The sequence below is a fragment of the Bufo gargarizans genome, chromosome 1 (assembly GCF_014858855.1).
Source record: "Bufo gargarizans isolate SCDJY-AF-19 chromosome 1, ASM1485885v1, whole genome shotgun sequence".
Lineage (NCBI taxonomy): Eukaryota > Metazoa > Chordata > Amphibia > Anura > Bufonidae > Bufo > Bufo gargarizans.
The window spans coordinates 58,356,825-58,379,814 of NC_058080.1; the positions used below are offsets into that span (position 1 = coordinate 58,356,825).

General features: G+C 44.1%; 1 protein-coding gene across 1 annotated transcript in view; it reads right to left on the reverse strand.

Moving 5' to 3' along the window:
* The window catches only part of POLN (DNA polymerase nu), a 131,254-nt gene extending 116,952 nt beyond the window's left edge, over positions 1-14,302 (reverse strand). Inside the window, exons 1-3 of the mRNA XM_044275623.1 lie at positions 13,974-14,302; positions 7,246-7,352; positions 870-925 (exon numbers count right to left, since the gene is read on the reverse strand). Of these exons, the coding sequence (XP_044131558.1) occupies positions 870-925; positions 7,246-7,352; positions 13,974-14,302 (492 nt within the window). The remainder of the gene's footprint in view (positions 1-869; positions 926-7,245; positions 7,353-13,973) is intronic.
* Between the last annotated feature and the right edge of the window lie 8,688 nt (positions 14,303-22,990).

The following is a 22,990-nucleotide window of genomic DNA, read 5'->3' on the forward strand; positions in this document are numbered from 1 at the left end:
TGATTTGTTTGCGAGCCATGGCAGATAAGTTACACACTGCAAGTGCTATGGGTGCAGTTCAAGGAAATCTCACCCTAAGTTCACACTTGAGCGTTGTGGAGCGTTGTTTCTACGCGCTGTAAAACGCGCAACACATGAAAACCAATGCTTCCCTATGGGGCTGGTTCACATTTTCGCGTTTTACAGCGCGTTTGAACGCGCTGTAAAACGCCCGACGCTCAAACAAGTACAGGAGCTTTTTTTGGGGCGTTTGACGCGCGTTTGGGCCATAGACTCTTTGGACAACACTGCTGTCAATCACCCAAACGCGCGTCAAACGCGCGTTTACTATTACAAACAACGCGCATAAAAACGCGCGACAAAAACGCGCATAGAAACGCGCGTTTGAGAAACGCTTAGGTGTGAAACCAGGGTCAGGCTGCACCATAGGCTATTCCAATTCGAGACTCGGATAGAACAGTACGTGCTCTAAAGTTTTTTTTATGCCTATTGTGAAAAAATTATGTGTGAATGACCCCAATTGATTATTATGGGGTTTGTGTGCAGTCCAGGTCTAGTCTATGCAGACTGGAACAGCACATGGTAGAAACATCACGTGTCTGAATGTAGCCTAACCATGGCCATCTATTACTAAACCAAAAGTAGGCAATTTGTGATAATTATGTTTTTTTCTTTATTACAGGGATACCGGCATTATTCTGTACAGCCATTTTGGTTGTCAACCTTGAATCAGTTTTTCAGCTTGTTCAGTCAATAACAAAGTTTACCTTCAGTTTCTGAGAACATACTTCAGCCATTACAATCAATAAGACATAATGTGCCTATGGCCTAAAAAGATAAAAGCTGTAGATTATTTTCTTCAAACTTGCCTCATCATAATTTGCTGTAGAAAATGTATTGTCGCTGCTGTGAACTTCTGAGCTCCCTGTCAAAACAGAAAATGCTTAACAAATGAGGTTGTGATAATGAACAATACCCTTCATATGTCATTAGCAAAGAAAGGAAAGTTCTTTAATGCAGCTGCAATGACAGTGAAGTGTAGCAGGTTCATTATTATACGTATTCTTCCTAGACCAGACAGTACAATACATTTTCTGAGGCTTTCTTGTATCCATGGACAGACATGTGCTGTTTAACTGCAGCCTGTATCTACTGCTCCACAGACAGACAGCCATAAATGATGGTCTGTATTCTGCTGACAGACTTGCAGGGCAATGGTGCAGATTGTAATGTGCTTTTTCTGTGCAGTGACCCGCTGGTCCACTGCTAAAGGGTTAATGCTTTAGTCCACGCCTAAAGAGTTAATGTCATGGTTCATTACTAAAGCTGTTAAACTGTTTACTGTGATGCTATGACCTATGCACTATGTAACCCAAAAAGACTATGTATGGGTAGCAATTAGCTGACCGCTCTTAGTGTTAATTGCTGGGCAATGGACTAGTCCCATTTTCCCCTGGTTAGTGGAGTCTGCTGGTGTTTAAGCAAGAGAGAGGATGTGTCTAGTGTGTGTTGCTGCCAACTAGGCCAAGACAGAATCCTGCTCCAGGAAAACACCATACCTGTGAGTAAATTCTGCCAGAAAAATCAACTTTACTAAGAATTAACCTCTGAGGGAAAGAATCATTGAATTACTGCAGAAGGATGAGGACCATGCGAGCCGTGCTTGGACTGAGTCAGTAAAGATAACACACGCATACGGCTTAACACCTTAGCGCTGGTTTAGGTTTTATTGCTTCTGATGGACAGGCCATCCGATCCAGGACTGCAGCCGCCACACCCTAGAGACTGTCAGAGAAATTAACAACCCCTGCAACCACCAATAGGTCATCAATATATTTGGCCTGCGCAATCCCCTTACGATGCAACAGTGGTTGGCCAAATGCTCACTGAGCCGACAGCTATCTCACCCATACACATACACATTCGGTTCGACTGAGTATGTGTCTTTAATGGGGAAAGAAAGCTGCAGCTTGACATCTGTGGCAGCAGTGTGTAACCCAGAGCTTCCCATACACGTTTAACTTACAGCCAGTCCCACTGAAAGCAGCAGGTTTGGCCAACATTAATATAATATGTATGGGGGCTTTTACTAAAGAGGTGACACTTTATTAGAGTTAACTCACAGCGATTCGAGCAGGTCTCCTCATCTGTATACATTTGCTCTCTCAGGTATTTCCAGGAATTTAGATCTGTGTTTGCTTCATTTGCTTTAAAATTCATGTGCTGTGAAATATCACTTAAAAAAGAGAAGTAAAGCAGACATTATACATATATTACAGTATAATATTGTGTTCTTTGCATGCTGACTTACTTACAGTGCTGTGCTGAGACCTGCACGGGGCTGTGTAATATAGAGAAGGGGAAAAGGACCAGAAAGGGTATTGCCTAGCGGCTAGCCTGTTCAACATGTGGACAGTGTTACAGTCATTTGTCTGGTAGGGTACACATACACTAAGGCTACTTTCACACCAGCGTTTTTGCTGGATCCGTCATGGATCAACAAAAACACTTCTGCCACGATAATACAACCGTCTGCATCCGTTCTGAAGGGATCTGGTTGTTTTATCTCTAAAATAGCCATGACGGATTTGTCTGTAAAACCATTGTAAGTCAATGGGGGACGGATCCGTTTTCTTTTGTGTCTGAGAAAACGGATTTCTCGGCCTTATATACTATGTTACTATTACAGTACAAAGCTATGCACAAACATGTACATGAAATACAGGTTACATTCAGTATAGCATATCAAAATATACATGAATATATATCCTGCAATGCTAACTAATAACATACCAGTGATGCCACGTTAAGTCTGGGTGTGGAGGATGATTAGAGAAGCTGTATGCAACAGTCACAGTCCAAACAGTGCTGGCTAGCTAGAAACTGTTTGCACAAACAGCCACTAGATGGAGCTATAACAGCATCAATACAATGTGCAGTAACTTCACACATGCAGATAACGGCTGAAGCCATGACAAGTACTAATAAACTTTATATAACGCCATATTCCACACAACTGTACAATCAGAGGATACATGCACACACAAAATCAGATATTACAGAGCAAGAAACTGATCAACAATTCAAAGAACAGGGCCTACTCACAAGAGCTTACAATTTATGAACTGGTCAGCATTTATATTAGAAACTATTGCCCCCGCCCAAGGTCTTGCTTTTCACTTACAGATTATAGTTTTCTTGGAAAGTATCACATACAAAGGCCTCATCTGGAAAAATAAATGTTCACATATCAATATTCCATACAATGTGAAGCAGCTGCCAATAGAAACAATAAAATAGCTGCCTTCATTTTCATATAACCTCTGAATAATGAGAGGCTGAAGCTGATCGGTTGCTATGGGCAACTGCTCCAATCTTCCTTTGCAGCAGTTTTAATAATTCTCCCCCAATGTACTGTATTCCTAAGAAAAGCTAAAAAGCGCAGTGAATTTGATGGGGAAATAATGTCAGCAGAATGGGAGAAGCATCTAGGTATGAGCTGTATGTGAGTGAAATATATAATGGGCCAGATTTACAGAGCTGTTGCCCATAGCAACCAATTAGCACTTAATTTTATAACTTTTGAAAATGAAAGAAGCAATCTGATTGGTCATTCTGATTTTTTCTTTGTACTGGCTGTAAAAAATCTCCCAGTGTGTTCTGTTTGATGCATCTGATATGTATCTTAAAGGGGTTCTCCAGGAATACTTATTTTTCAGAAAGTGCCAACAGCAAACAGAAAATTCATACTCACCTGCTCCCTTCCGCTCCAGTCCTCTGCTATGTCCATGTTCTAGTCCCTGGCTTGTTTTCTCCCGCCACTTCATGGTCACATGCCCCGCTGCAGCCAATGACTAGCTTTGGCGGTAAAGTGGCCAGAAGCAGCACATCACCGCTGAAGCCAGTTATTGGGTGCAGCAGAGCATGTGATCATGAAGCGGCGGATGAAAACAAGCCGGGGATCAGAACATGGACATAGCGGAGGACTGGAGTGACAGGAAGCGAATGAGTATAAGTCTTCTGTTTAAGGACATACTTGCAAAAAATGAGAACCGGAGAACACCTTTAAGGCAAAATGCAGCAGCATCTAAGTGTGGAGTATTCTGTGGCGTAACTACCACCATAGCCATAGTCTCAAGAGGACCCTGCTCCTTGTATACAAGGTCCTGACACTTGCTAATGTCAGAAGCTTCAACAAGGTGGCACCAGAAACCCTTGAGTAGGAAGTTTATTGGAGGTATGGTCTGGGATCTGAATTAAAGGGAACCTGTCATGTGGATATTTGATTAAATTCTAACTAATTATATACAATCATTTCCTACTAAAAAGTACATTAGATGTATTCACTTACTGGTGTGACAGATGGTTACCTCATAATATACACACAAAGATGCCGCATACTAATCAGCTGATTTGAGTCCAGCGTGATGTCATTGAGTCCAGCATATATTTAATTCAGAGCTATAGTCACTCCCCTGCCCACCTGCTGCTGATTCATATGGAAAATAACTGTCACTCAGCAGCAGGTGGGAGGGGAGAGTCAGGAGCTCATGAATATTCATGACTCATCATTATCAGCTGGAGCTTTTCAATACAAGATGTTGGCAGATTGATTGGGTCAATTAAAGAAAGTGACCCAGCATTTTGCTAAGAGAATCAGTCACTTATTTATGTTGCCCTTAGTTAGGACACCATAAAACTGGTGACAGGTTCCCTTTAATTTAGGGGTCAGGTCTGGAGTCTGATTAATTTGAGGGTCAGAATAAATTTAGGGGTCAGGTCTGGAGTCTGATTAATTTGGGGGTTTGAATTAATTGAGCATGCAATACGGGGGGCTGTACACTTTTTAGGTCAAAGCCAAGCACTGTGGATGTGCGACCCAGTTCTTTTTTCTCCCCCATATAATTGTTATTTGAATCTTTCTTCTTTATTACTGGTGTCAGCACTCCTCCCATTCGGCACAGGTGGTTTTAATCACACAGGATTGCATATAGTGGTCATTGACCTGTAGCTCCTGATAGTAATGGACATGCTGTGTTAGACAGCTGTTCACATGGTGCAGTACTGTGCGGTGGCCTTTGTTTCTGTGGTGCTGTTCTGGTGGGTTGGTGGGACCCAGTGCCATGGGTGGCATCGTCAGACAGCATGGTTGCTGCTTTGACTCCTGGGTCCCGCCGCCTACCAGGATATCGCCGCTTTGTCATCGCACCGTGCTGCGCCCTTTTGTCAGAGTAGGTCCCACTCAATAGAGGCTTCCTTGACGTGGTGAGTGGGCTTATGCCTTTTGATCAAAATGTACACTAATGCCTCTTGTACAGCATGCAATACGGGGGGCTGTACACTTTTTAGGTCAAAGCCAAGCACTGTGGATGTGCGACCCAGTTCTTTTTTCTCCCCCATATAATTGTTATTTGAATCTTTCTTCTTTATTACTGGTGTCAGCACTCCTCCCATTCGGCACAGGTGGTTTTAATCACACAGGATTGCATATAGTGGTCATTGACCTGTAGCTCCTGATAGTAATGGACATGCTGTGTTAGACAGCTGTTCACATGGTGCAGTACTGTGCGGTGGCCTTTGTTTCTGTGGTGCTGTTCTGGTGGGTTGGTGGGACCCAGTGCCATGGGTGGCATCGTCAGACAGCATGGTTGCTGCTTTGACTCCTGGGTCCCGCCGCCTACCAGGATATCGCCGCTTTGTCATCGCACCGTGCTGCGCCCTTTTGTCAGAGTAGGTCCCACTCAATAGAGGCTTCCTTGACGTGGTGAGTGGGCTTATGCCTTTTGATCAAAATGTACACTAATGCCTCTTGTACAGCATGCAATACGGGGGGCTGTACACTTTTTAGGTCAAAGCCAAGCACTGTGGATGTGCGACCCAGTTCTTTTTTCTCCCCCATATAATTGAATTAATTGAGGGGTCGAGTCTGATTAATTTCAGTGTCCAAATAAATTTTGGGGGCTGGTCTGGGGTAACAAAACATATTAGTGCTCAACTGTTTGTTATGTTGTGTCTAGTCCTGTAAAGATAAGCGCACATTTGGCATACTGTAGCTGTATAATTTTTTCTATGCAGCTTGACAGGTAAGTGCATCCTTACCTTCTAGAGGTATTCCCACCCTTGCCATTCATGGCTGGGATCAGAAAACCTGTCATATTTGGTGGCCAGCTCTTGTTGTGCTATGCTATTTCCATAGTTCCTGAAAAGCTTAAGGTTAGTGACAACGCAATTATTTTTCAAATCGCATTTCAAGAGCTATTACTTTTTAGTTTTTTCATTAATGTACTTGTATGAGGTCTTATTTTTTGCAGGACAAGTTATAGTTTTTAATGCACCATTTTGGGTACTTGTAATGATTGATTAAAGCCAGCTGTTTAGCTAAAGCCCCCTTTGTTTACGTCAGTAAAAGGCCTCATGCACACAACCGTTGTTTTGGTCCGCATCCGAGCCGCAATTTTTGCAGATTGGATGCGAACTCATTCACTTCAATGAAGCCACAAAAGATGCAGACAGCATTCCGTGTGCTGTCCGCATCCGTTGCTCCGTTCCGTTGTCCGCAAAAAAAATATAACCTGTCCTATTCTTGTCCGTTTTGCGGACAATAGGCAGTTATATCAATGGCTTTCCGTGCCGTTCCGCAAATTGTGGAACGCACACGGACGCCATCCATGTTTTGCGGATCCGCAGTTTGCGGACCGCAAAACACACAACGGTCGTGTGCATGAGGCCAAAAGGCGTATTAGTGGTCACTAAGGGGTTAAAGGGATTATCCCATGAAAACAGCTTATTCCCTATCCATAGGTCCAACTGCTGGGTCCCCGCCGATCACGAGAACAGGGGCCTGTTTTTCCCCCCAATTGGCTGAAGCAACAGTCCATTCAGCTCTATAGGCCTTCTATCTCTGGAAGCCATGTGTCTATTGCTTTGTTCAAATAGGGGACAAAGGGCACCCTACAGGATAGGGGATATATGTCTAATTGGCGGGGGTCCGGGTACTATGGCCCCTTCCGATCAGACACATATCTCCTATCCTGTAGCTATGGGACAGGCTTGTGTAATGGGAGAACCCATTTAATTAAAGCCACTGTAATATAATGTTGGTAGACTACACTACTGCATGTAATACCTTTTCACAGGCTTTATATTGATTTCTGTGACACAGTTCAGAAGTACCATTGCCTGCCGACTGTAGATAGGTCTCACTGCAGACACGGGATATACCTGTACATAGTAAGAACTACCTACCTGATTGACCGGGCTGTAGTGCTGACAAGATTTTTCCAGCAATATGGGATATTGGTTCTTTGCTGCAGTAAAATCCAAAGTCTTGTCTATAGTTTTCCATGTTTAACCTTAAAAAATACAAGGAAAAAGTGCATGTTCACACCAACCCTACTCATTTCTGTTCTTCTGCTCCATTAGGCTCTATTCACACAAACGTAAGGCCTCCGTGCTCGTGTTGTGGACTGCAAATATTGGGTAGGCAAAACACTGGCACTGGCCGTGTGATCTCCGTGCTGCAGTGCGGACCCATTGACTTGAATGGGTCCGCGATCCGCATGATACGGCAAAGCATAGGACATGTTCTATCTTTTGCGGAGCGGAGGCAAGGATCGGAAGCCCATGGAAACAGTCAGAAGCACTTCAGTGAGCTTCCGATTCATGCCTCCGCTCCGCAAAAGATAGAACATGTCCTATGCTTTGCCGTATCATGCGGATCGCGGACCCATTTAAGTCAATGGGTCCGCACTGCAGCACGGATTACATGGCCAGTGCCAGTGTTTTGCCTGCCCGATATTTGCAGTCCACAACACAGGCACGGAGGCCATACGTTTGTGTGAATGGACCCTTAGAGGTACAGAACAACGAAAATAAGGGAGCCGATTGGGGTAGAACGGACTACATAGACTATAATAATGTCCATTCGGTTTTCGAAATGGGTTATCTTTCAAAATGGGTTATCCAGGAACAGATAACGATGACCTATCCTCAGGATTGGTCATTATTATCGCATCAGCAGGAGTCTGAGTCCCGGCAACCCTGCCGATCAGCTATTTCAGGGAGCCGCTGCACTCATCAGAGCTCTGGTGAGCGCAGCCGGGTCCTGGCAGCTCTCCAATTACAGCGCCGTACATTGTCTAGTGGCTGTGCATGGTATTACAGCTCAACCCCATTGACTTCAATGGGGCTGCGCTGCAAATAGGCTATGTGACCGATAAAGGATGATGCCTAGGAAGAGCCTGCCTCGCTCATGGAGCGCCGCCCTCTTCTAACCCCAAGTGTCAGACTCCGACAATCTGATATTGATGACCTATACAGAGGATAGGTCATCAATATTAATTACTGGAAAATATAGTCCTACATGCAGGACTTTTTTGTCCACTCTTTTTGTTGGAATCTGTGACAGAGTACCCCCACTAAATCCCAGATGCATATGCATAGGCTTAATTAACACTGTTGCAGCATACAAAAAAAAATAAGATAGTGTGAATAAGGCCCTAGGGTGGTTTTGGATAAGTGTATCCCAGGTGCATTTCTTCATGTTTCCTGGCCTGACTGTGGGTATACAGACCCAATCTCAGAGCGTCATAGATGCAGAGTGTGGGTCACTATTAGAGATGAGCGAATTTCATATTTTGAAATTCGTTCACGTTTCGTTTACTGGTAAAAGGTGAATTGCTTTATGGATTCCGTTACCACGGACCATCGAGGATAATGACATGATTGTAAAAGTAAATCAATCATGATGGTAAATATGAGAGATATAGATAAAATCATGGTATATATCTGACAATTCATACATGATTGAATTTTTTTTATAACTATAAAGGATGAAATTAGCAAATTAACTCCCTAAATCATGATAAATGATTAATTGTAAGACTATAAAAATAAATAGGGAATTATAAAAGGAGAAAATTAGCCTATAAAAAAAATAATTTCTAAATTATGATGCATGATTTACTGTAAAACACAATCATGACACAAAATAAATAAAAATTAAATAATTAAAAATAAAATTCATAAAGTAAGAACATCGATCATTTATCATGGATTGTGGATTGTTTATCATTTAATCACCACTTTAATAAGATCAAGATCTGGTATATAAAGGAGGGATGAGAACAATAGACTACATATATTTTCAAAACATCAGGACATAAAATACTAAGTCCGAAAACATGCGCAAAAAAGACTAGGGAGAAGAAAACTATCTAAGTTCTGTGACATGCGCAAATAGGAGACAAAAGTAAAGAATTTTTTTTAAGTCCCAAAACATGCATAAAAGAAAGGAAAAGGTTTGGGAATACTTTTAAGTCTAAAAACATGCGCATAAGACATCCCTCAAAAACAACTAAGTACAAAGTCATGCGCAGTGCCTCTGTGGTTTAGCACCACGGAGGCAAAGTTGGCATCGCAGGCGCAGGAAGGAGGGAGGTAAGAGGTCATCGTAAAGCACACCAATTAGATTGTGCTAAATGATATTGGACATCGGGATCGGCAATGATTAATGTCCAGTGACACAGGACAGATCCGGATAGGCTTCTGTAGTGAGAGGCGGTATTACCGCTCCATGTAAATAGTGGCAAAAAGATCCGCTCTGGTTAGCATCTCCTTACCCCTGAAGACAGTGTTACGCGGCGAAACATGTCGGGGGAGCGTGTACTATATGTCTGTGAAGGTTCTCATTTATCCAGGTCATGGTATATCTGTAAATAATAAATAAAGGCAACTGGACATACAATGCTGTCTTGACACCTTTTTCTGGGAGGTCATTATCACCTACTGACTCCAATTAGGATAATGGGATCAACACCTTTGACCCCATGCTGGGTACAATTACCAGTTGTTGATTCGGTTACATATTTATTCCCAGAGCATTCTTGTACAGTCACTCAGAATTGAGAAAGCTCGTTTGAAGAACGAGTGAAATGTTTTCAAGAAATCTACAGTAAGTCCAGTTGCCTTGATTTATTATTTACAGATAGCGTGTACTATAGTTTTAAATATACAGCTATGCACCCAGTACGCTGAAGGATCGGAGGGACATTCTGCAGGCGCCCTAATACAGATCCAGGCAGGAGGATCTTTATATTTAGACAATGAGAGAAGGATTGTAGCTTCCTTAGCAGCACAGGGAGAGCCAGATAGTTGGATAATTAAAGGGGATCTGCACTTTCATTTAACTGATGATCTATTCTCTGGATAGATCATTAGCTTCTGATCGGCGGGGGACCCACCCAGGACCCCCGCGATCAGCTTTTTGAGAAGGCAGCGGCGCTCCAGCAGCGCCGCGGCCTTCTCACTGTTTACCGCCAGGCCGCCGACCCACTGACGTCACGACTAGTATCAACTAGCGTGGGCGTGGCTAAGCTCCATTCAAGTGAACAGAGCTTAGCCCCACCCACAAGTTGATACTAGTCGTGACGTCAGTGGGCCGGCGGTAAACAGTGAGAAGGCCGCGGCGCTGCTGGAGTGCCGCTTCCTTCTCAAACAGCTGATCGGCGGGGTCCCGGGTGTCGGACCCCCGCCGATCAGAAGCCGATTATCTATCCAGAGGATAGATCATGAGTTAAATGAAAGTGCAGAACCCCTTTAACAATATAGCAAGCAATACTGCTGCAAGAGATACATAGTGGCATTTAATCTATAAGATACAACTATGTAGCTATACTCCAGCTGGCTGCTATTGCAGTGACAAACAATCCAGTCTAGTGTAAGGGAATGAATAAAATACCCTCACTATATATCATTAATAAAACATAAAAGCATAACTAGGTGCAGGCTGAAACTTTTAATTCACTTGAGCACTTTTTGGTTCATATTTTACTAATAGAACAATAAAGGTTATATTTTAAAGAGTTATAAGCCTGTGGCTATTGGAACCATTATATGGATTTCGTTACCACGGGCCATAACGCAATTCTATGACGGAATGCATAACGGAATGCCTTTAGAGAATTCAATTATGACAGAATGAATAATGGCAGTCTATGGGCTGCAAAACGGATCCGTCCCATTTCCGTTATGCAGTACAGGATCAGTTTTGCAGCCAATAGACTTCTATTATGACGGAATGAATAACGGAATACCTCTAAAGGCATTGCGTTATGGTCCGTGGTAACGTAATTCATAACATAATTCACCTTTTACCAGTAACCGAATCGCAAACGAATCTCATAACTGTAAATTCGCTCATCTCTTGTCACTATACCCTACAGTCAGGCAGGGACCCTCATTCGTAATGTGGGGGCATAAAGATGGAGCAGTTCTAAACTTGAGTGTGATATTATTCTGCCACAGATGTACTTTAGAGGACAAGGAATGGTAGACAGCTGAACTCACTAATATCACTAGGTCGTGGTACCATTTGTATGTGAAAATCCAGTGAGGATAATACAATGGAGATGCTTTGGTAATTTATTGAGTTTACCTTGAGCAAAGACACATGGAGGACATTAGAGGATACTAGAGGTCAAAACAAAATGTTCTCACCAGCTCTGAGTCTGCAGCCCGAAAGCAAGACACAGCACAGAGCACAGGATGTGATGTCACAGAAAGGGAGAAGTAGAACAGAGAGCAAAGGCAAAGGAATTTATATAATACATTAGGAAACTTATAACAAGAATGACCACAGGGTGGCAGCATTACATAATATGGTAACGATATAATAACACAAATACAGCCATTATCTAAATGGAAGAAATAAATCCTGGGACAGCACACTCCCCGTCTGAAATCCTAGGATTTCACTCTACATACTAAAAATGAACGTCCATATGATGTTCAATGAGAATACTGGAACCTGAAAGACAAAAGGCAATAAAGAAAACACAGTAAACTAGAATGGGTGGACAGGAACAGTCCGATGTCTGGAATTTTAGGAATAGTCCGGAGATGGACGACTAAATGGAAGAAAGTTCTTACAAAGTTCCTCAAGGTAGAAGAAAACATTTCTCAACGGGTAAGAGGAGAACAATCTCAGATGCAGGCCTGATGAAGGACTTGGGATCGCCTTGTTTTGCGATTGTCACTCCCACCTTACGGACTGTGCCATCTTCACTGGCGAAGATTTTTTAGATAAGACCCATAGGCCAGGAATTTCTTTCCACCTTCTGGTCCTTCATGAGAACAAGATCTCCTATTTGTAAGTTTGGCTTGACTTGCTGCCACTTCCTACGTCCTTGAAGAAGGGTTAAGTACTCCTTTTTCCACCTGCTCCAGAAACAGTTGGACAGATGTTAAACCTGTTTCCACCGTTTCTGATACAGGTTACCAGAAGAAGACTCTTCAGGTGGATTAGGAACAGATCCAAACTTCTGAGTGAGAAGAGCTTCTGTAGTGAGAATGGCAGGGGATTCTGGATCCATAGATACAGGTACAAGAGGCCTTGCATTGACGATAGCAGATATCTCAGCTAGGAAGGTGGTCAAAGTCTCATGGGTGAGCCTTGAGAATTTTGAGTCTATTAGCATACAGTCCACTATTTTGCGGGTGATGCCTATTATTCTTTCCCATGAACCGCCCATATGAGAGGCATGAGGGGGGTTAAAGATCCATGTACAACCAAGGTTGGCCAAGTAGTCTTGAACTGGCTTAGAGTTGATTTGCAATTCTCAGCGGGCGCCTATCAAGTTGGTTCCACAGTCAGATCTTATTTGCTTTACTGGTCCTCTGATGGCGAGAAATCGTCTTAAAGCATTGATGAAACTAGAAGTGTTCATGCATTGTATTACTTCAATTTGTATAGCACGTACACTTAAGCATGTAAACAACACTGCCCATCGTTTGCTGTCTGCATGACCACCTCTGGTCCTACGTGCAGTGACTGTCCATGGCCCAAAGACATCCAGACCAACATAAGTAAATGGTGGTTCGGTGCTTGTACTTGCAATGGTGTGAATTAGTCTTGACCATCTGGAGAAGCGTTCAAAGTTGTGACAGCCCAAGTCAGACCTTCTTTCAGACTTGGTGACAAGGGTACTAACTTCAGGGCGAATCTCTGGATCTTCATGAGATCTTGGAGACTGAAGATGTCTTGAGTAGGAGTTTCTTTACTCTAGTTCAGCAAAAACTCTGGACCTGTTAACCAAGAAGAATTTGAAGAGACTCTACCAGATGCTCGTCTGGTGGTGCAATCTGTGGGATTAAGATGAGATGGAATATAGCTCCACTGTTCAGGTTTAGAGAACCTTCTAATCCTTTCAATGCGGTTACTTACGTAGAAGCGTTTCGACTGGTTGTATATATAACCCAGAACAACCTTACTGTCTGTGTAAAATTGAATGTTATCCACTTGAATATCTAGCTCACGCTGTATAAAGTCTGCAATCTCCACAGCTAGTACAGTCCCACAAATGGGAGCCTAGGAATGTTGTGTTCGGGTTTCAGAGCTAATTTAGCCTTTACAAACAGTAATCCAACATAAACTTCATTGCAATAGTCTATTACCTTTTAAATAAGCAACAGCTGCGATAGCTTCAGTAGAAGCATCTGAGAATATGTGGATTTCTTTCCTTTGAGTTGTTATAAGGGATGTTGGAGTGTAGCAAGCATCGTGGTATGTGAATCCTGTCTAATGCATGCAGGCATTCCTTCCAAAGCTCCCAATTTTGCTGTTTGTCAGAGGGCAGTGGAGCATCCCAGTCCAAAATAGACTCTGACAGCTGTCTTAACAGGAATTTGCCTTGTACAGTCAAAGGTGTTACAAATCCCAGGGGATTATATAGGCTATTCACCAGAGAGAACTCCCTGTTTAATAAAAGGTTTATCTGCACAGCTAACTTGAAACCCAAGGGAGTCATTTGATAAGTCCTACCTCAAACCCAGACTTCTCTGTACAGGTGGATTGTCTATCCATAGATTCATGTCTCTGATATCTGTGGCATGATTACTGAGCTGGAAGGCTTTCATTACAGCAGGACAGTTAGAGGCGATTTTATGTAACCTCAGACAAGATTTTGAAAGCATACCTTGTGTCCTTTTGAGCAGATTTATGGCTTCCTCCGCTGTGGACAAGGATTTGAGTGTGTCGTCCACGAATGAAGTTTTGGGCGTCTTTCGCAAAGTCTGACTCACCTTCAGAGGCAGCCCTACATAGGCCATATGAAGCAACAGCAGGTGAAGGACTGTTACCGAACATGTGCACCTTAATGCGATATTTAACCATATCCTTGCTGGTGTCATTGTCTCTGTGCCAAAGAAACCTGAGATAATTTCTGTGGTCTTGCCGTACGATAAAGCAGTGAAACATTTGTTCAATGTCTGCAGTAATGACAACTGGCTTCTTTCTGAATCTCATGAGTACTCCTACCAGATTATTGGTCAGGTTTGGACCAATGAGAAGGACGTCATTCAGAGATGAGCCATTATGTTTGGCACTTTAGTCGAATATCACTCTTATCTGGTTTGGTTTCTGTGGGTGATATACTCCAAAGGAGGGAAGGTACCAGCATTCTTCATGCTTTTGCAAAGGTGGAGCCGGCTCTGCGTGGTTATTGCAAAATATCTTTTCCATGAAGGCCACAAAATTATTTTTCATTTCAGGTTTGTTTTTTAACGTATGATGCAAAGAGATGAATCTGGATAGTGCCTGTTCTCGGTTATCAGGAAGTCTGGCTCTTACAGCATGGCAAGGTAAAGGTGCAACTCAGTGGTTAGAGGCATCTTTGAAGAATAGATTGTCCATTATTTTAATAAACTCTTTGTCATCTATGGATAAGGCCAATCTCTTGTCCTCTGGTGTTGTACAAAACACTGATCTTCCTAAGTTGTCATAAAGGGAAGGAATGATGTTTGGTGCCTTAAGGAGGTTAGAAAGCTTTTCCTTTACCTCGTAATGATGAACACATGGCTTAAAGTGAGTTGTGCGACCATTTTTGAGCATAAAAGTTTTGAAGGAGTTCACTTGAGATGGTTTGTGGCTCTTATTTATGCTCACATCACCCACAATCACCCAGCCTAAGTCGAGTTTCTGTGCATATGGGGCGTTGTTAGGACCATTGCATTGTTGCCGCACCTTGTGGACTCTCAGAATGTCTCTCCCGAGCAAGAGTAGGACGTCAGCATTCATGTCCTTAGGAGAAATCTCACTAGCTAGATATTTCAGGTGGGAATGATGGTATGCAGCTTCTGGAGTAGGAATTTCATCTCTTTCATCAGGTATCTGGTCGCATTCAATTAACGTTGGCAAGGGTATATGAACGTTCCCTTTAATGGAGGAGATAAGGTATCCAGTGGCTCTTCTGCCATAAGTCTCTACACGACCAGAACAAGTGTTTAGGGTGTATGGTGTTGCTTCTCCCGTTATGCCAAAGATCTCAAAGAATTTAGGTTTTACCAGAGACCTATTGCTCTGTTCATCTATAATTACGTACATTCTGGTGGCCTTTTCAGATTGCCCCTCTGGGTAGACGTTGACCAAAAACACTTTTGCACAGCACTTGGATCCAGTCTCCTTGCCACATATTTCCATACAGGGAGAGGTGACAGTCGTTGTAGCTAGCTCTTGAGCCAGTGGCTCCCCGCCATTAAGTGCGACGGTGTTGGTTGTGGCTTGAGGTAGTGCGTTGTCTGGAGGCAAAGTAGGATGCATTGCTGTAACATGCTTGTCACTGCTGCATTCTGCACACCTGATTATAGCTTTACAGTCTTTTGCCATATGATTTGCCAAAGCATAACACTTGTAACACACTCCAAGCTCTTTGAGTGTCTCTCTGCATTCTTGCAAAGTCTTTGCCCTGAGCCCACAACATTCTTTTAAAGGATGAGGTCTTTTGTGGATAGGGCACATGCGATTAGGGTCCTTTTCTTTAAGGACGGGGGTGTCCTTCCTAGTAGTGGAGGTTGTAATAAGTGGGATGTTTGCTTTCCTAACGCATACTGTTCCCCTTAAGTCTCTACTTTTACTTGTTGTGCTGTCATACCTTGAGCATGAAGATGAAGCAGGTAGAGTGGGTTCTTTGAAGTCAAAGCTGGGAACATTCTTCTTCCGAGCTTGGTCACTGATGAATCTGAAAATGATGATTACACTTACCGGTAATCGGATTTTCCAGACCCCACGACAGCACCATAGAGAGGGATCCACCCCCAGGGACAGGAAACCTACAGAAATAAAAGGGTGGAGCCTCTCCTCCTATTCAGTGGATTACAGAGCAAGAGAGGGACTCTTACACCATTGGTTATTCCAAACAGAACATCATAAAGGTTTATAAAATGTGTAAGATTATTGAACACAACAAAATATATATACTTTTTTTTTTTTTTTTTTAGAAGAAACCATCACCAAGGGTGGGAATTAGGAAGGGTGCTGTCGTGGGGTCTGGAAAATCCGATTACCGGTAAGTGTAATCATCATTTTTCCCCTCCCCCACGACAGCACCATAGAGAGAATTACAGAGAAGAACCCTTCCTAGGGAGGGACCACCGCCTGAAAAACCTTTCTCCCAAAGGAAAGATCAGAAGAGGAGAGTAGATCCAAACGGTAGTGACGGAAAAAGGTAGAGGGTGAAGACCACGTGGCTGCTTTACAGATTTTTTCAATGGAAGCCCCCGACCTTTCTGCCCACGAAGTGGAAACTGAACGTGTAGAGTGAGCCTTCACCGAAAGGGGAGGAGACAGGCCCTCCTCCAAGTAAGACTGAATAACGGCCAGTCTAAGCCATCTGGACAAGGTGCTTTTGGTAGCTTTCTTCCCTTTGTTCGAACCCGAGAAGAGAACAAACAAAGCAGAAGAATTTCTCCAACTTTCCGTAACTTTGAGATACTGTAACAAGCATCTCCGTACGTCTAGTGTATGAAAAATGACTTCCCCAGCATTTTTTGGATGGTCACAAAAGGAAGGAAGAACGATCTCTTGTGACCTATGGAATTTAGAAGACACCTTGGGAGAAAAGGCCGGATCAGGTAGAATAATAACTCTATCATCAAGAATTATAGTAAAAGGGGGATTGATGGAAATGGCCTGCAGCTTGCTAATTCTTCTAGCCGTAGTAAGGGCCACTAACAAAACTAGCTTGAGGGTAAGAAATTTAATCCCTATGGCATCAATGGGTTCAAAGGGTGCTTTGGTAAGGGAATTAAGAACCAAGTTAAGATCCCACGGGGGCACCCTAGGGGAAGAGATTGGTGTCATCCTATCTACTGCCTTGAAAAATCTAACAATCCATGGATTCATGGCAAAATTTTTCTCAAAAAGGGCAGATAGGGCAGAGGCCTGCACTTTAAGCGTACTTTTAGCGAGACCTAAGGAAAGGCCTTTCTGCAAAAATTCCAGGACCTGGGAAATAGGGACACTTTCTGGCAAATGCCTAGGGTTGAGGTTACTGAACTCAATAAACTTTTTCCAAGTCCTGGCGTAGATGGACACCGTTACAGGTTTTCTACTTTTTAGTAAGGTAGAGATGAGATCCTGCGAAAACCCTTTTTTAATTAATAGGCTCCGTTCAAATTCCACGCAGTCAGATGGAGACCAGCGACTGCCGGATGAAAAACTGGACCTTGAGACAGCAGATCCGGTAGGGTCTGGTAGGATCCAGGGGTCTGAAATAGACATGGTTCGGAGTAGAGTGAACCATGCCCTCTTGGGCCAAAAGGGAGCGATGAGGATAACTCTTGCCCTGTCCTTCCTGATCTTTTTTAGGACTGCTGGTATCAACTGGAAAGGGGGGAAGGCATACGCTAGAGGGAAGTTCCATTTCAGGAGAAAGGCATCCACCCCATAGGGGGATTCTCTTGGATTTAGAGAACAAAAAAGGTCTACTTTTTTGTTCAGGCTTGTACTGAAAAGGTCTATCATCGGCCTGCCCCATGACTTGCTGATCCTGGAAAATATTGATGCGTTGAGGGACCATTCCCCCTGTTTTAAGGGGTATCTGCTGAGAAAGTCCGCGTGAACGTTCTCTTTCCCTTTTATGTGGAGAGCCGATACATGACTGACCTGTTTCTCCAATAATGTTAACAATCTCCCCGCTTCCCAGCGTAAGGATACTGACTTTGTCCCCCCCTGGTGATTTATATATGCCACTGTCATCTGATTGTCTGAAAGTATTCTCACATGGCCAGTGCCAAGAAGTTCCAAGGAAGCCTTCACTGCGAGTCTGACTGCCACTAACTCTTTTCGGTTGGAGGAAAATGCTTTCTGGGCAGGGGACTATAGACCCTGAAAGTTGTACCCCCGCACGTGAGCCCCCCACCCCCAGGGGCTTGCGTCTGTGGTCAGGACAGTAGGATCCGGGTAGGACCATGGAATTCCCTGAATCAGATTTTCCCTGACCAACCACCAGGATAGGCTTTTCTTGGTCGTGTCCGAAATTCTTATTCTGACATCCAGTCTTCCTCCGTATTTTTTGAAGGCTGTCAAAACCTCCGACTGCAGCTGTCGGGAGTGAAGCTGAGCCCACTCCACCGCCGGGATGCAGGAATTCAGAGAACCTAGGACCGACATAGCTTTCCGGAGGGTCAGAGAGGTGGAAGAGAGGGATTCTATTTGACTCCAAACCTTCATGATTTTTTCTTCTGGGAGATACGTTCTCTGAGTCTTGGAATTCAAGACTAGGCCCAGGAATCTCTGCACTTTCAGCGGTATCAATCTGGATTTTTTGTAATTTATTATCCAGCCTAGATCCTGGAAGGTCTGAATAATAGTCTGAACATTCTGTTCGCAGACCCGTAAGGAATCTGCAATAACTAAAAAATCGTCTAGATACGGGACTATCAAAATATCCTTTATCCTCATGAATGACACCATCTCTGCTACTACTTTCGTAAAAACCCTCGGTGCCATGGATAGGCCAAAGGGTAGCGCCTGGAATTGATATTGTCGGATCTGCCCCTCTATCAGAATCGCCACTCTCAGGAATTTCTGAAACTTCTGGTGCATTGGAATGTGAAAATAGGCGTCCTTTAAATCCAATACCGCCATGAAACAATGAGGAAAAAGGAGCTGAATCGTATTCCTCACTGTCTCCATCTTGAATTTCCTGAAGACCAGAAATTTGTTCAAATCCCTGAGATTGATGATGGTCCTGAAAGTGCCGTCTGGCTTTGGCACTAAAAACAGATGGGAGAAAAAACCTTCTGACAGTTCTTCTTGAGGAACGGGAATCAAGACATTTTTCTTGATAAGGTCCAAAACTTCTTTTATTATGGGAAAGGAACCTCTTACACAAATGCTTTTTGTAATAATAAATCTTTGTGGAGGCAAAGAAGCGAATTCTGGCTTTAGACCCGCACGAATGATGTCCAGGACCCAAGGTCCCGCAACCCTTTCCCAAGAAGCCTGGAAGAACTTTAGTCTTCCACCCACCTCTAACCTGGCGTCATTGTTGGGTTTGTTTTTTGCTAGTAGAGGAAGAGTTTCCGAATAAGAACCCTTTTCCCCCCGAATTCCTGGATCTAAATCTCTGATCCTTATCTCTGCCCGACCTTCTACTGGTACCACCTCTGAAGGGACGAAAGGACTGCCTATTCCTGGGACCAAAGACTGAAGCAGGATTAGGGACCGGGAATCTTTTCTTTCTATCCGCCGCCTTTTCTAAAAGGTCGTCTAACTCGGGCCCAAACAAAAATTCTCCCTGGCAGGGGATATTACATAATCTCTGTTTAGAAGCCAAATCACCCCCACTCCAACTTTTTAACCAAAGGGCCCTTCATGCCGAATTAGTGAGGGAAGCTGACTGAGCGCTGAATTTAATGGAATCCACCGAAGCATCTGTCAAGAAGTCGGCAGCTTTTTGTAGGGTTGGTAGGGAAGATAAGATCTGATCCCTAGGGGTTCTATCTTTTAATTGTCCTACTAACTGTTGTAACCAAAAGGATAAGGTCCTAGCCGTGACCGTAGCAGCTATAGCTGGGCAAAAGGCTAAGGTAGAGGCCTCCCAGGCACCCCTAAGGAAGGTCTCGGCCTTTTTGTCTAAGGGTTCCTTAAGCATCCCCGTATCCTCAAAGGGGAGAGAGGACTTCCTTGACGCTTTCGAGATGGCTACGTCAATTTTAGGGGCTTTTCCCCAAGAGGAGGAGGCTACTTCTTCGAATGGATATTTACGCTTGAAGGCCCTAGAGGCAAAAACCCTTTTTCCTGGCTTCTTCCATTCTCTCTGAATTAAAGACATGATGCTAGCGTGTACAGGGAAACACCGCCCCTTCTTCTCCTGTAACCCCTCAAACAACGAGTCTGCTACGGACCTATCCTCCTTAACATCTTCAATGTTCATGGTGGATCTAATGACTTTTAATAATTTATCCGTGTCCTCAGCGGGGAAAAAAGTGTTGGACATGGACTCATCTTCTGATGAAGAGCCGGACAAGGACGACCCGGATGATCTATCACTGTCCTCTGACGAAAGAACCTGGGATGGTCCTGTCTTCCCACTTTTATCCTTGACGGAAGTTCTTGCTCTTCTGTCTGATCTCAAGGTATTCTTAACCTCCGTCTTGATGAGCGACCGGATGTTTTCCAACAGGGACGGTGACTCATCGGATATGGTCCTATCAATGCATGTTTGGCACAGTTTCTTCTCATAAGAGGAGGACAACGCCGTACCGCATAGCGGACATTCTTTGTTTTTTCTTTTGGCCAGCACTTTTTTTGGTTTAGGCTGGAAAAAAGAGAGCACAAAGCGCAATCTTAACAACATCAAGCCAGTAAATGCGCCACTTACCCCATGAAGATCAAAGAACTACCGGGATGGGATTCGCATCACCCTCAGCAGGTTCTTGTCTTCTCTCTTCCTCCATAATAACGACCTCTGAATGGAGCGAATATGGAGTCTATACACTTCAGGATAACAGAGAATGGTTATAAAATATTCTTTAAGGTCCATAAAACAAAGTAAAAGAAACCCACTGAGGGCTGCCTACATGTTGCCTGGCTCAGACCGTCCTGTATAGGCTCAAGGATTAGTCTGGCCAGGCCCTTTAAATAACCTGAAAAAAACGAGGGTGTCCACTTGCGCCGGTATCGGAACCGGAAGTCGCCGATGCGTTCCACCTTGAATCCGGAAGTGCCTGCTCAGCGCGCCCCGGAAGTGCGTCATCCAGCCTCGCGCACCGGAAGTGCGTCACCACCTGCGCGTGCCGGAAGCCTCGGAGCCACATGCGCCGGATACTTTGCGAATAAAGCTAAGTGGCAGAGCCCCGAAATCGAGGATAACCACTTCACTGCGCCACCGGAAGGCGCCTCCCATGGGGCAGAGCTCTCCCTGAGAGGTGACCCGCATGACTGCCGCAAGATGCGGAGGGCCCCTGGAGCACCCCCGCATCCTAGGGTCCTGTCCAGCCTGCCCAGCAGAGCGATGGACCCCGGCAGTAAACCGCTAGCCCTCTAGGATTACCTAGGAACAAGACCAACGGCAGAACCTGAAAGGTAAACTGTAGGTCTCCCACTCCAGGGACAGGAAACCACTGAATAGGAGGAGAGGCTCCACCCTTTTATTTCTGTAGGTTTCCTGTCCCTGGGGGTGGATCCCTCTCTATGGTGCTGTCGTGGGGGAGGGGAAAAAATAAGAGAGAGGTAAAAAACACATTGTGTTCTCTTTTATATCTAGAGCCCTGGTCTGCCCATTTTCTTGCATGCTGTATGGTAGTTTCAACACAATTGGATTGATACAATGGTCAGTATCAAGGTAACTCAATCCTGGCAGATGTGGGTCCGTGTTAGTCAATTCTAATTCCTTTAGTAGGTCGCTCAGATCCTGGAGCTTGCGATTGTTCTTGCCAGTTATCTTTGGGAAGGCTTGAAGTCTCTTGAATAAGGCGTTTTCTATATCTTCAGAACTGCCATAGGTGTGTTCAAGTCTCTCCCATGCTGCAGCAAGACCTTCCTATCAGTGGACTGCATGAACTGCTCTTAATGTCTTTACGCATTCTGCAGATTCTGGGCCTAACCAGTTGACAAGCAAGTCAAGTTCTTCCTTGGCAGTGAGGTTAAGGTAGCTGATTACTGCTTTAAAGGTCGATTTCCAGGCTCTGTAGTTTTCAGCATGGTCATCATACTTTGAGAGGCTAATGTTTATCAACTCCCTGCGCATCATGTATCTGGCAAAGTCCGACATGTCTGATCTCCCATTCCTTGCTGCTGGATTGCATTGTGGTGTCTCTGGGGCATGCTGGGGCTCTGGCACATAAGGCTTAGATTGATCAAGACATAATGATATGGCATAAGGCTTAAGCTGTGGTTTAGCCTCTGGAGGATCAGTTGGCTCTACGCTAGAAATGACCTTGTTATTGGTGGATGACAATATCTGGTGCTCTGTGTGTTCACCCTGTTGGTGATTTAGAAGTGGCGGTAATACATGTGATTTAGCAGGAGGAGCAGGCGATGATCGCCTTAACACATATCTGGCAGTGCAGTCAGATGGGTCTCCACTTCTCCTGGGATGAAACAGTCTAGGTCAGTGCCTTGCCTTAATGCTTGCTCCAAGACCTTCAGTTTAGCTAAGGTAGCTGCTTCTTCCCTTTCTGTTTGGAGAATTTTTAGTTGGGCTTCTGTCTCTGCCTCTATCTACACCATTTCTGCTTTCTTCTTTGCCATTTCTGCCTCCTTTGCACTCAGCCTCATTTCTGCTTTCTTCTTTGTGATCTCAGCCTCCTTCTTAGCAAAGGAACTTCTTACACTAGCTTCCTCTGATTCTGCCCGAATCTCTATAAGCTTGTCATGCAACGCTGACCTTCCGGAACGAGAGGTTTTGGAAGACAAAAGCGTATATTTGGTAGAAGTTGATCGATGGGATCTCACTTCTTGCAAGTGTGCGATGTGGAGTTCTGCCTTACTCTTAGTGTCTTGTACTAAGGCATCCTTCTCTTGGAGGAGAATCTTTCTTTCTCTCAACTCTTCTGAAGCATCATCAAAATCAGAATCGTTCAGAAAGGTGATGCACTTTGCAGACAGTCGCTGATAGTGGACATAGGCATTAGTTAAATGATTCAACGCTGTTGTTAACTTTAGTGCATCATTGTTATAGCGTGAAAGAGCTGCTATATAGTGTTCAGT